Source organism: Neodothiora populina, assembly GCF_041146345.1.
Source record: "Neodothiora populina strain CPC 39397 chromosome Unknown canker_contig_3, whole genome shotgun sequence".
NCBI classification, from domain to species: Eukaryota; Fungi; Ascomycota; class Dothideomycetes; order Dothideales; family Dothioraceae; genus Neodothiora; species Neodothiora populina.
Window position 1 is genome coordinate 624,203 of NW_027191417.1, and position 12,293 is coordinate 636,495.

General features: G+C 49.7%; 5 protein-coding genes across 7 annotated transcripts; 3 read left to right on the plus strand and 2 right to left on the minus strand.

Moving 5' to 3' along the window:
• Nucleotides 1–91: 91 nt before the first annotated feature.
• AAFC00_004615 (uncharacterized protein) lies at nt 92–1,866 on the plus strand (the record flags this gene model as incomplete). 2 transcript variants are annotated; one of them, XM_069344286.1, is made up of 3 exons in its annotated part: nt 92–369; nt 424–913; nt 970–1,866. In XM_069344286.1, 3 exons carry the CDS (start codon nt 92–94, stop codon nt 1,864–1,866), a joined length of 1,665 nt encoding a protein of 554 aa, XP_069196704.1. The 2 variants fall into 2 exon arrangements, with proteins under 2 accessions (XP_069196704.1, XP_069196705.1); XM_069344285.1 differs by having other exon boundaries at nt 95–369.
• A 374-nt stretch (nt 1,867–2,240) lies between these two features.
• AAFC00_004616 (uncharacterized protein) lies at nt 2,241–5,240 on the plus strand (the record flags this gene model as incomplete). The annotated part of the gene is made up of 1 exon (XM_069344287.1): nt 2,241–5,240. One exon carries the CDS (start codon nt 2,241–2,243, stop codon nt 5,238–5,240), a length of 3,000 nt encoding a protein of 999 aa, XP_069196706.1.
• A 1,396-nt stretch (nt 5,241–6,636) lies between these two features.
• Nucleotides 6,637–7,227, plus strand: AAFC00_004617 (uncharacterized protein; the record flags this gene model as incomplete). The annotated part of the gene is made up of 3 exons (XM_069344288.1): nt 6,637–6,712; nt 6,799–6,930; nt 7,073–7,227. The coding sequence occupies 3 exons, from the start codon at nt 6,637–6,639 to the stop codon at nt 7,225–7,227; spliced, it is 363 nt and encodes a 120-aa protein (XP_069196707.1).
• Nucleotides 7,228–7,751: 524 nt separating this feature from the next.
• Nucleotides 7,752–9,600, minus strand: AAFC00_004618 (uncharacterized protein; the record flags this gene model as incomplete). 2 transcript variants are annotated; one of them, XM_069344289.1, is made up of 2 exons in its annotated part: nt 7,752–8,807; nt 8,878–9,600. In XM_069344289.1, 2 exons carry the CDS (start codon nt 9,598–9,600, stop codon nt 7,752–7,754), a joined length of 1,779 nt encoding a protein of 592 aa, XP_069196708.1. The 2 variants fall into 2 exon arrangements, with proteins under 2 accessions (XP_069196708.1, XP_069196709.1); XM_069344290.1 differs by having other exon boundaries at nt 8,878–9,597.
• Nucleotides 9,601–10,752: 1,152 nt separating this feature from the next.
• Nucleotides 10,753–12,005, minus strand: AAFC00_004619 (uncharacterized protein; the record flags this gene model as incomplete). The annotated part of the gene is made up of 8 exons (XM_069344292.1): nt 10,753–11,010; nt 11,063–11,188; nt 11,242–11,264; nt 11,314–11,362; nt 11,429–11,499; nt 11,556–11,652; nt 11,704–11,761; nt 11,926–12,005. 8 exons carry the CDS (start codon nt 12,003–12,005, stop codon nt 10,753–10,755), a joined length of 762 nt encoding a protein of 253 aa, XP_069196710.1.
• Between the last annotated feature and the right edge of the window lie 288 nt (nt 12,006–12,293).

Below are 12,293 nucleotides of genomic sequence, written 5' to 3' on the forward strand. Positions count from 1 at the left end.
CATATTTTCCTCACACTCTTCTATTCTCTTCTCTCCGTGTAGCGCGTCTTCAATTCTCATGTGTCATCTTATTTTGTAGTGTAAATTTGCGATGATGTTTTGTATGCGCGCCCCGCTTCTGCGCAAAGAACTTGCCTCTGCTCCCAGCCCTTTCACCAGATCTGTTCTTCAATCTCCTCAATTCAATGAAGTAAGACGTCCCCGGACCATAACGAAAAGATTCGCTACTTCGCTGCCCGGCGTGCCCCCTACTGAGGAGGAAGACGAAAACTCGTATGACGGCAAAAATGGAGAATCGCGATGGAAACCCATCTTTTGGAAATCACTTGAGAGCACGGCTACGACTTTGGCCTCGGTCAGTGTACTGGGGTAAGAACTCGCTCGTTGGTCTTTCACAGATAATCGCAAAACTGACCTGAAAAGTCTAATCGGATATTCATATACACTTTACTACAAAGATCTGATACTGAGAAAGATGGAGCATGCTTTTGAGCCCGGAGATCCTGTCCTTGAGCTTGCGGCTACCGGCAAGGAACTGCATGAACGCGAACACTGGATACTCCGTGATGAACAAGTTCTCTTAGACTCCATCGTTAGTGGCAAAACCAAGGGTTCTTACTATCTGCTCGTCGGTGAAAAGGGCACTGGGAAGAGCTCCATGCTTATCGATGCCATGGCAAAAATTGAAGGCGAAGGTGTTGCAATGTTCGATGCGCATTCGGATCTTGAGATTTTTCGTGTTCGTCTTGGAAAAGCCCTAGACTTCGAATACCACGAGGACAACATCGGTTCCCTCTTCTCTATTCGAGGGCCTCGTGATGCTTCAGCTCTTCTCGATATTGAGCGAGCGTTCAACAAGTTGGAAAAGGTGGCGTTGCGCCGAAGAAAGAATCATGGCAAGCCGCTCATACTTGTATGTGATCCACCATATGCCGTCAGTTTCACAGGTTGTGTAGCTGACTCTCATAGATTATCAATAATATGCATCTGCTTAGGGACGATGAAGATGGCCGAGATCTGCTTGAACTTTTGCAACAACGTGCAGAACAATGGTCTGCCAGCAATCTTGCCACCGTCATTTTCAACAGCGACGATTACTGGGTTTACGAAAGGCTAAAGCAGCTCGCTACCCGTATGAGCGTCGTTCCGGTTCCCGACTTGAGCAGAGAGCAGGCTCTGTCGGCTTTGCAGAGATACCGCAGACGTTATTTCTCTGGGGAAACTCCCAAATTGGAGATTCTAGATCAGATCTATGAGAAGGTTGGTGGGAGACTTGCCTTCCTCAATCGTGTAGCAAAATCACCCGACATGTTGAAGACATGCGATGACATCTGTCGGACAGAGAAGACGTGGTTTCTAAACCAATGCTGGATCTTGGGCGAGACCATGGACGATGATGTGATGGAGCACGGCAAATTCTCTAGCGCGGCTATGGTCATGGCAAAGGCACTTGTCGACAAAGAGAAAGAGGAGGAGTCCAAGTACGATTCCAGTGGTGGCCACGTGTTGCCCCAGATCCCTCTACATGAGGCGCGACAGATCATGACCCGCGCAGACTACATCCAGACATATGACGCTATCAACATCTTCACCATCGATTCGCGAGCGATGGTGAGGGCAGACAGCGTACCTATGATGAATGCTTTTCGAGAGATCTGCGGGCAGGAGGGCTTCGACGAGCACTTGGAGGCTACATTGGATCGGGTGTCCGCAATTGAGAGCTTAGGCAGAACAAAGGAGCTCACTATCAAGGACTTGTGGAATAATGGCAAGTACCGAATCACGACCAGAGATTCCAAGGGCGGAGTGCAGAAGACGATCAACTTCGAGATGCAGGAAGAAGAGAAGGGCGATGATAATAATTAGCAGATGCCTGCCCGATCTTAACTTCGAACGAAATTCTTGTATAACCACACTGGCTCACTTTGGTACCTCACTTCACGCTGATTCATAGTACCCAGTCTATCATGACGTTTCTCACTTTAGTCATCTCCATATAATCATACGGTATACTTGTAGTACTGTACAAGTAGCAGAGCATACCGACGACTCGGGCCGGTTCGGGCCGGACCAACGCTCCGTCGACAGCCGAATCTTGGCGTGTTTATGTGTTTACCGTCGACCTGATTCAAGGACCCGCATTGTATCAAACCAGTGTTGACATATGGCGGCGTAAAATTGCATCTTTCATTACTGACAAGAAAAAGGTTCTCCTGGATATTCCCTCGGTGCGGGTGTCGATGGATCGTAAGCGTAAGCGCAGTAGCACCGGCCATGAAGTAGAGTGGACTGCGGCGAGATGTCATAGACTACTGCGACCCATCGCATCCCGTGTTGCGCCCCTGCAAAAGTTGGCGTATATAACCGACTCTCACCGACCAGAGAAGACGCGTAACCCCAAAGATGTTGGACGACCATCTGCTGTTCGTCAGACCGGGCTGTCAGAGGATCCAGCTTGGCTAAGACGTGCAGATGAGCAAACGAAGTTGAAAAGTTACAAGTCCAAGGATCGGACTACTCGTAAGAATGGTCGTCCAACTGCTTCAGAGGCCGAACAGCCGCCACAGGTCACTCTTGTATCACTACCGACACCTTTCAAGACTCGCGCGTTACGTAGAAATACATCTGGCAAGACCCCGGTGAAGAAGCACGATGGAGATCTAAGTGCGACGCCATGTATGAAACTTGACGTTCAACTTCGTAAGCGATCGAGGAGAGATCCATTCGCTCACGCACCAGTCGCGATGCAAAGCGCGGAGCTGCATGATAGACAAGCATTTGAGAAGGTGTTTGAATTGCATCAAGGAGTGACAGATGGTTTCTCGCTACTTCTCCAAAGGACTGAGCCCCGAGCGACACAAAAGGACACTTCGACTCAGGATAGACGGGGCGCCAGATCACTTTTCAGTACATGCTTGAAACGTATACCTGATTATATCCAAGCGGAAGAGGGCTGGCGAAACAGCGTTGACCCGGATGATGAAACCGATGTTAGTGCGGAGGTGTACGAAGAACTCGAGGAACTTGGCTCGTCAGGTCACGGCTGGAGTCCGCTGCGTGAGGTGGTACGCGCACACGGTGTGAAATTGATAAAAGACTTGATCGAGAGCAAACTTGTATCTGTCAAAACGCGCGCAGAGCTGGCCAATATGCCTCTACAGCACGGGTCTATGCATGATGCAGAAATGCTGGCGCTCACATTCGCGCAAAGCCTGCCGTCGAGACGACCTTTGAATACCTCTTCGCTACTCCTCGACGGTTGTCTGTCAAACATGTCACATTTGGTCATCTTCGAACGCTCTTCTAGTGTGCGGTTGCGCATCCTACATAAGCTCTTCAGCAATAAGAATCTACCAGTGTCTTGGGCTGGAACCAAGGACATGCCGTTGATATTGAGCCAAGCCGTGCGTTTGTTATCATCTTCCAGCCAAAGCGATGCGCTAAATGTCATGCAATTTCTCGGTGGTCTTTTTGGACAGATCTTCGATATGGATCAAACCTCGATGAGAAAGAGCATCGACAACGAAATGTCCCAGATCGAGGACGATGCGCTGATGATCACATCTTCAATGTCCCCATCTTTGACGAAGAGTGTATCTAGAACTATGGACAGCTTACTCATGATACTGACAGCCATGGCCATCATTCCGGACAGGCAGGATGATTGCTGCAACGACAGCCCAGCAGATGCGAGCTGGCATGCATCTATGTTGATTCACAGTCTTTCAATGACTGTATTGATGCGACCTGCTGCCAAAGGAAATCTTGGGCAGCGACATGGTCACAAGATGCCATCTTCGCAATATACGATGTTCAAAGTACTCACTGCTATGCTCATTGTCTTGATCAAGCATACCCATGCTGGATGCACAATTTCTGGAGTTGAAATTGACGAACTCGTCTCTGCTATGTGCGGGATTTCTTCCTCGGATCGCACAGCTATGGAAGAGGCAGCTTGTTTCATCTCGGACCTCGCCTTTTGCTGTGGACAGAGTCTTCAATTTGACGCGCAAGACATCCTCGAGGATCTTGTGCAAACACTAATGACCACCTCGACCGCCTTGTCGGTTGAGTGGAAGATGTTCTTCCAACAAATCGCACTAGAGACCGCTCTCACGTTCGCAAAAGTCACGCGAACCCGAAAGAGCAAGGACTTTGTGCAACTTGTAGAGCAAAGCGTGTTGCGAGAAGGGTCTATGCCTGTCAAACTACAACCCGCACAGTACGGTCGCGCACAAGATGTGAAGCCGCGCAACAATTTCCGCTGGGAGGAGGGTCTCTGCGAATGGATCGCTGCGACTCCTTTCACTTCGCGCAAAGCCCAAAGCAGGATCACGCACTTCAATACTCAGTCGTCGCCTCTCTCAAAAGTACCAGCAAATCAGGATGATGAAGCGGCCCTTCCCACTGCTCTGCTGTCTACCGAGGGCTATAACGACGACCTACATGACTCGGGATACTTGACTCTGCACGAGACGCCCAAAGGTCCAGGATCGTCTGCTTCAAGCTCTATATTGTCGTCCTCACCCGATGTTCTGGCCGATGATCTCGAAGGTAATTTTTTCCCTGAATTTGGGGGCAGACTTGCGCCTCTTGCGATCAGGGGGCAAAGCACATCACCTTCAACGGTGACGACCGCGCTACCGAGCAAGCCGCCACCCCTTTTCGCGACCAGCTCACGGTGTGCGGTGCAGTCACAGAACAACACTACAAATAAGTCACGCTCCGTCTGCCTGGAATCTCCTGCACCAACTTCTCCATCAAATGTGCATATCGCTACCGCAAAAGACGCTGCCGCGGATGCAGCCCATAGTACTCACAAGGAAAATCTACAGCGCGACTCAAAGTCCAGATCTATCAGTAGCGGTGACGATGCCCCACGTAATGTTTATCCAAAGGAAACAGTGAAGACTGCCAGTGCTGCCACTGGGCACCGTACCTCAAAAGCCACGTCGGAACAGCGCCGGCCAGCAATGTCAAGACCTCAAGCGACCACTCCAACACGCTATTCATCTGTCAATAAGAAACGCGCCAACACTTCTAGTGATTCTGAGCTGGACTTCGACGAGCTGGCAATGAGCGTCGTGAAAGCCAAGCCGAAACATTCGTCTCTGCCATGCACGACTAATAACCCCACTGTGGCGAAACCAAAGAGCAGGACGAAGGACGTCCGCGTCGCGAAAACGAAGCCATCGCGAGTCGTGGCCTCAGAAGACAGCGATGACGAGCTCGGAGCTTAAGTCTACTGGCACGCGAACATTCTACTGTCTTCTTGGACACCGTCGTTGGCCAATTGTTGCTACTACTTTCCTCTTCTTAGGTGACATACAATTACCCGAGCTCTTCTAGATACCCAGTCATCAATTTCGTTATCACACTCCTCACTATTTATGTACATGTGCATCGTTACCAGTGTCTGTTGATGAAGCCGTGGACGACCACCACTGTAGGAAGTCTGCCTCTGTCGTCAGCTGGCAATGATCAGGTCTTATGAGATGCCGTATGCTTGCTAACGTGGCGTGTCTCATATTGGCCAAGTGAGAGCCGACCGTGATTCGCCAGGGACGGAAAGCACATCTCTCGCACCAGCATCATCCTCAGTGCCGAGTCTTACCAAAGATCCTGGCCCCGATCTTCGACACCTTGAGCACATCTCGATAAGTGAGACTGATCCTCGTCCCTCGAACACTACTCGAGCCATTCTCCTGAATCGTCCGCCTATCATCAAGAAGTTCCCAATTCGCCACCGTGCTCGCCGTGAGGTCTGGATCAACATCCACCTCTGCAATACCGTGCAGCAAATCAGTGTACGCCGACCCGGTCGTCACGAGCAGCGATCGCGGTTCCTGGAGGATCCGCCAGTGGGCCTGGTCTTCGCCCTCTCTCGTCGCGGAACCCATCTCGACACCGACAGGGTTTCCATCTGCGCGTTTCTGGTAGACGTCGAGCACGATACTCGCGCCCAGACTGACGGTCGCCACGATAGGGGAATACGTGCCTCCGTCTTCGTGCGGCATGATGCCTTGATTCGGGAGATACTCGTTCACCAGTACGTGATTCGGTGCTTTGCGAGGACTTTCCTCGAACAGGCCGAGAGATTGAAATCGTGAAATTATTGGTTCCCGCAGCCATTGGGGCAGAGGAGCATCGAGAAGGATGTTGGTCTTCGAGAGTGTTGTTGGGTGGGCTTGGAGGCGGCGGTGCGAGAGGTTTATCCATCGGTTTAGAGGTAGGGAGGCCAGGATTTGGGATTCTTCGTCGGGGGTTATGAAGGCCGGTAGGTAGTATATTGAGTCTGGGAGGTGAGGGATTCGGGAGTCCTCGAGGTTTGTGAGCTTTGTTGGTTTAGCCATATGTAGGAAATGCGAACTTCGGATGAATGATCATAGAAATGTTGTAAACCCTTGGCCGCGTACGTTGTACATTATTTGTTATTATTATTATACATATATATACTCGAACATATCCGAATGAAGTCAGAGTCAGCCAATAAGAGAGAGAAACAATATCTGACTCGATAATCATAAAACCATGACTCGTAAACATCCATCATACCTTTTGGCCCTCACACATCAGAGCATCCACGAAAAGTACACCCTCACTTGAATCCACCTGCACAATCAGACAATCCCAAATATGGCCCCTAAAGCAGGCAAAGGCGGTAAAGCAGCCAAAGAGCCCGAGAAATCAGCCGCGGCCAAAGCAAAAGGAGGTAAAGCAGACAGGAACCCCCCCTCCTCCTCTACCCTCCCAACACTTAGAATCAGCACAACTCACTCCAATTAAAACAAAAACCAGGTCAAAGCATCAACGTCAGACACATCCTGTGCGCGAAACATTCAAGAAAGGAAGAAGCGGTGGCGAAACTCAATGCGGGCGTCAAGTTCGACGAGGTCGCTCGTGAGTTTTCGGAGGATAAGGCCAGGCAAGGTATGTTTTTACTCCCTCGCGTTTTGTTTCGCGCAGTTTGAATCCAAGCAAGGAAGAACGGGATTTTATGCAGTCGTTGTGTTCTAGGCCAAGGATAGGACATGAAAGCTTTGAGTATACTGATGTGGTCATGCCTCTGCAGGTGGATCACTAGGGTGGAAAAGCCGAGGAAGCCTAATGCCCGATTTCGAGAAAGTAGCCTATGACTTGGAACCCTCGACGACGAATAACCCCAAATGGGCCGAAGTCAAGACCGGCGAAGGTTATCATCTGGTCATGATCGAGGGCAAGAAATGAATGAGTAGATGAGGCCTCGTTAAGGTTGTTTTGTCTTTTTGATTACCAGCAACAAGAAAGACATTCTTATTTATCATTGCTGGTGTTTTTTTTCCTTTCACTACGGTAGAAACTTGTTGAAGCTGGTTACATATTCATCACTTGGGACACCCGAATCTGGCAGGTCTGGAAGTGGATGATCGTACACAGTACATGGTTTTGTTGAGATTCTATGTACTTGATCTATCTTTAGCGGCAGATTGAGATGCTGGTCGTAGCTATTCAACAAGGCTTGCTTTGTGGTCATCTCGAACGTGATTGGTGATTTTGATAAAATACCCTCGAAGGGGAAGGACTGGCATGAAAGTAAAGTCTCACAGGACTGGCGGCGTCTTTGAGAAGCGAAGATGCGCGAGTTGAATTGACCAAGTGCGAAGAAAAGCAAAGCATCGCAACGATTCATCATCATATGTCCAGCATATGAACGTTCGACCTCGAAAAGCATCTTCCAATTCAATTGGCGTCCCAAACATCTTGTACTCAGTTTACCAACTGAAGTTCTCCTCCATCAGGTCAATTGAAGTCTTCTCGCACCGCTTCCTTACAGCCAGACGAACATCGTCTCCGAGACTTCCTGTTCCGCACACGCTCACCGCCATGGTGCCGACCTGTCGAGCTTGCTCTTGGTCTATGAGAGCACCAACGTCTGGTTTACCTGGGAACATTTGGACGCTGGAGCTTGGGGAGTGAATCTCCTTTGTGCTTCTCGGACGAGTAACAAATAGTAAGATCTTGAGGACCTCACGGCGTTGTGGCATGTTCAGGATAGAAGTCATCCACGGTCGGATCCATTCTAAGTGCTCTGGGGACTGAATGATCCAAACAAGAACAACGTGGCGTGTGGCAGAAGTTCCGTTCGCAAACGCAGCGCAGAGTTCCCGGACGTGGGGTACAGCGTGTGTGATACCAACACCAGCAGCGAAGAGCATGACATGGCCGTATGACTCGAGGTTTTGACCGCCGTAGGGTCCTTCTACAATGGCGCTTGAGACAAATCTACCTTCTGGTGACTTCTCGGCCCTCTTCCAGAGTTTGTCTGTGAATCCAGTGCGACGGCGGATGATGAGAGACATTGAGCTTTTCTGCATGGCGAGCACGTCAATCCTGTCCATAGGGAGACCCTTCTCGTTGTTGATGTCCTGCTCTTCCTCACTCCAGGCAAGAGAGAACGGGTGGCTCGTCCACAGGCCAATGGATGGCATGTAGAGATAGACATGCTGGCCGGGGCGAAACGTCCACGGACGTGCGATTCTGAGCGTGACGCGGAGTGCATCTCCAGGAAGAGCCTCGACCTCGGCCTTGGTGACACCGCGGCCAATATTCCTGCGCACGATATGAGTGAGTCGCACAAACCGCTCTGCGGCCCATATGGCAACAACAGCAATAAGCGTCGATTGTTGAGGAATCGTCTTCAGGTGAATCCAGACAGTGATCAACGTGACAATGGCAAGTATAATATGCACGTGGAGAAATGTCTCGTAGTAAGCGTGACGAAGTGGAGAAGGAGAGAGGATCAGAATGAATATCAAGGCGCATGTTGCCTAAAGAACAGGTTAGTGATCTGCCACCGGATTGCCGCCCTTGCGATTGAGTGTTCCAAGAATGACTTACAATAGTACCAGTCAGGATCAGTTGACTGCCTGCCATCGACTTGCCTATGACTGCCCACCCAGCTGTGTTGACTTTGTTGACCATCCAAGCAAGGGTATGGGCTAATGCCTCACAAACCACTATACGTCCAATCTGACGATGGATCAGGTTGTACGTGTCGAACGAAATGTCCAGCATACTGATAAGCGGATTGTTGCGACCCGCTAACAAGAACAAAGGGAGCATGTTCATGACGGCAAGCACACCAGTCCGGTTACGGACCTCGGTCGCAAGCTCGTTACTTGAGCCAGACCAATCGATACTGAAGACACAAAAAACAATGTTCATGGCGATGTACCCGATAAGATAGCACATTTGGAGACGACCAGGTATAGTGCCAGCACTGACTGCGTTCGAGATCCTGAGCTCACGGTTGTGACGCTTGTTGATGAGAGGCGCATCGATGATATGGCGCTTGAGCTGTGCATATGTCGGGTCCGGCGCTGTGAAATACCTCTGTTTGTCATTGCCGAGACAAGCGAGTGTACGCACATAACGGACTCCAACAAGCCAAAGACGGTAGATGAGAAGGACGCCGACAGTCGCCGCCCAGGTATAGCCCAGATACCAGCAGATGCGGTTGTTCTGGATAGCTGCACGAATCATCGCCTCCTTGTCAGAGCTATCTGCTGCGACCGCCGCAGTTACGAAGGACGCGAGCACTACGTGCCGTGAAGCCATCATCGTATCTTGGCGAACACAGATAGACAGACTTGTCCAACACGTAAATTGTCTTGGCTGTGTCAGAGGAGAATTGAGAAAACACGTCAGACTATGGTGTTCGTCGTCAAGTCCTCGTTATGGTATTCGACCTTTCACGGGGCGCGGCTAGCACGATATATCTGCAATGCTGAGGAGGTTGGTGGCCGTTGCGACTTGAACGGGTTATTTTCCTAAAGTCGTTACGTAGATATTTGAACCAGCAACCAGAGAAGCAATTTGAGAAGAGAAACGAATGGATGTCCAGCACCAGTGCCGAACGTTGAGACAGGTGAGAGAATGGAATTGGAATGTAGAAAGGATGAATAGGACCAGCATGGTACGGGAATGTGGATAACAGGAATGTCAAGTCTCACGCACCATGCAGCTTGGCGCATAACGGAATAACAAGACAGTGCATTGGTGCCGGAATACGAGAGCACACTAGAACGACGGAGCGCCTATCAAGCTGTGGGGTGTGAAACCTCCATGGCGTTTCAGGAGCAGCCACGCGAAGCCGGCTGCGACACATTGGTCTAGGTTAGACAGCTCGTAACGGCTCTTAAAGGAGAATCGAGTTACAGAGAATTGAATAATAGACATGCTATAAGGCTACAAGTACCTCACTTTCACAGTGCTGGAATGAATCAGTACGCTTAGAACGATCAGCAAGTCTTGAATGCGTGCGCGTTGAGAGACCGTCTGATGTTGAAACGTCGCTTCGAAGTCGCTGGAGATGGAAGCACATGATGAAATTTTGTGAACAGGGATCTCCTATTGACATACACTGTACTTTCACTGCAGCTATATGAACCCGTGAACCTAAAAAAGAGATGTCCACCTACCACACAAAAGTGTGGAGGTTAAGGTGAGGTCGATGCCCAAAACTAATGTAATCACTCTTGCGGGGCGAAATGGCTAAGGAATGCTTGTATGCCTTACATGAGTATGTATAGTAGGATCCGAGTGTATCTAAATTGCGCATGGTATCATGATGTCTGAGACCCAGGACGCCCCATCAAGCAATCTCTGAATGTGGTTCGGGCCGTATCTTTGATACATACATACATACAGAGGTATGATAGACAACAACTTGAACACGCACATCACTTCATCAGCTGGGCAGAATATGAGCGATCACTTCTTGCTGGCCTCCGCATCTTCTTTCATGCCTTGCTGGATCCAAGCCTTACTTTCCTGCATGATCCTCTCCACCTCTTCCTTGTTACCCAGAAGCTCCTTGATCTTGTATGGATCAGGCACGTTAGCACCCTTCTTGAGGGCAGGTCGTGCCCACATGCGCTCCTCCCAAGCTTTCAGTTGAGGGAACTTGTCGATGTCGATACCGGCCCAGCCACCAGCTGAAATCCAACCCCAGTGCGCAAAGTCCGCAATCTGTACTACAATTAGGAGATCATGGCATAGCATGTGATGAACAGGAACTCACGGTGCATTTGTTGCCGACGAGGTATTCTTGGTTCGAGTCTTTCAGATGCTTATCAAGCACGCCGTACAGGCGTCGGGTCTCATTCTGGTACCTGTTCACACCATATTCAATATGCTCGGGGGCATACTGAGTTTTAAGAGTCAGCCTGGCACTGGAATTGTGAATCGAACTTTTCATACCCTTGTGAAATGGTTCGCCTGGCCTATAAAGCAGTCAGTGTCTTGTCCACAAGCTATTTGACTCAACTTTACCTTGCATTGGTCCGACTCCGGCAGTCAGAAAGTTGAGCCAACTGTTCATCTATCCATCCATTAGTTAAGGTAGATTAAAAAAAAACAGGGGTGCTTCTTGATGGCCTGGTCATACCTCATAGAAGTCTCTGGTGCCTGGAGGGAAGGTGAACTTATGCTCCTTGTCATATTCGGATACCAGGTACACTGATCGTCGTCTTAGCATGTCGCACGGCAGATACATCTACGATCGGGTCACTTGCACATGATGCTCGCAGACTCGAACAAGCGTATCTGCTTGCCATCATTGAAGGTATCGGTCAAGGCAGGAATGCGTCCATTGGGGTTTATCTCGAGGAACTGAAAATCATGTCAGCTTTGTAGTACACTGAGATCCGCTGGAGAACATGCCTCCGGAGTCTTTTGCTCATTCTTGGTGATGTCGATTTTATGGGTCGTGTAAGGTAAGCTAAATGCCAGGACTATGGTGTCAGTCTTTCACACACTACACAGCCACAGTGAAGAGTCTTCACACAACACGATGAGGGACGATGGAAGGCGGCCCTTCAGACGAGATGGATGAAGTGATAGGCATGCAAATCGCTGGTGTATGGAAACGTGAGCTCGTCTTACCCAAGCTCCTCCAAGAGGATGGAGATTTTGATGCCGTTGGGCGTCTGTGCAGTATACAAGTGGATGTTTGGAGTGGCCATGGTGGTGTGTGACAGGTTTGATTTTTATAGGTAGATGGTTGAGTATTACGGTAAAATTATATGCCCATGATGGACTATCTTATATAAGACGAAGCGATTACAAATGCAGCCGAGCTCGAGTAGATCCTACGTGTATTCGCCTGTTCCCCATTCTTGACTAGACGCCCAAACAATTCCGAGGATCATTTCATTCACACGAGATCATCATCAACAAGCATTCTTCGATGGACTATATAGCACGCAGCACGCCGCATGATACATCGCTGAGTTGTGTAAGGTAAGGTACCT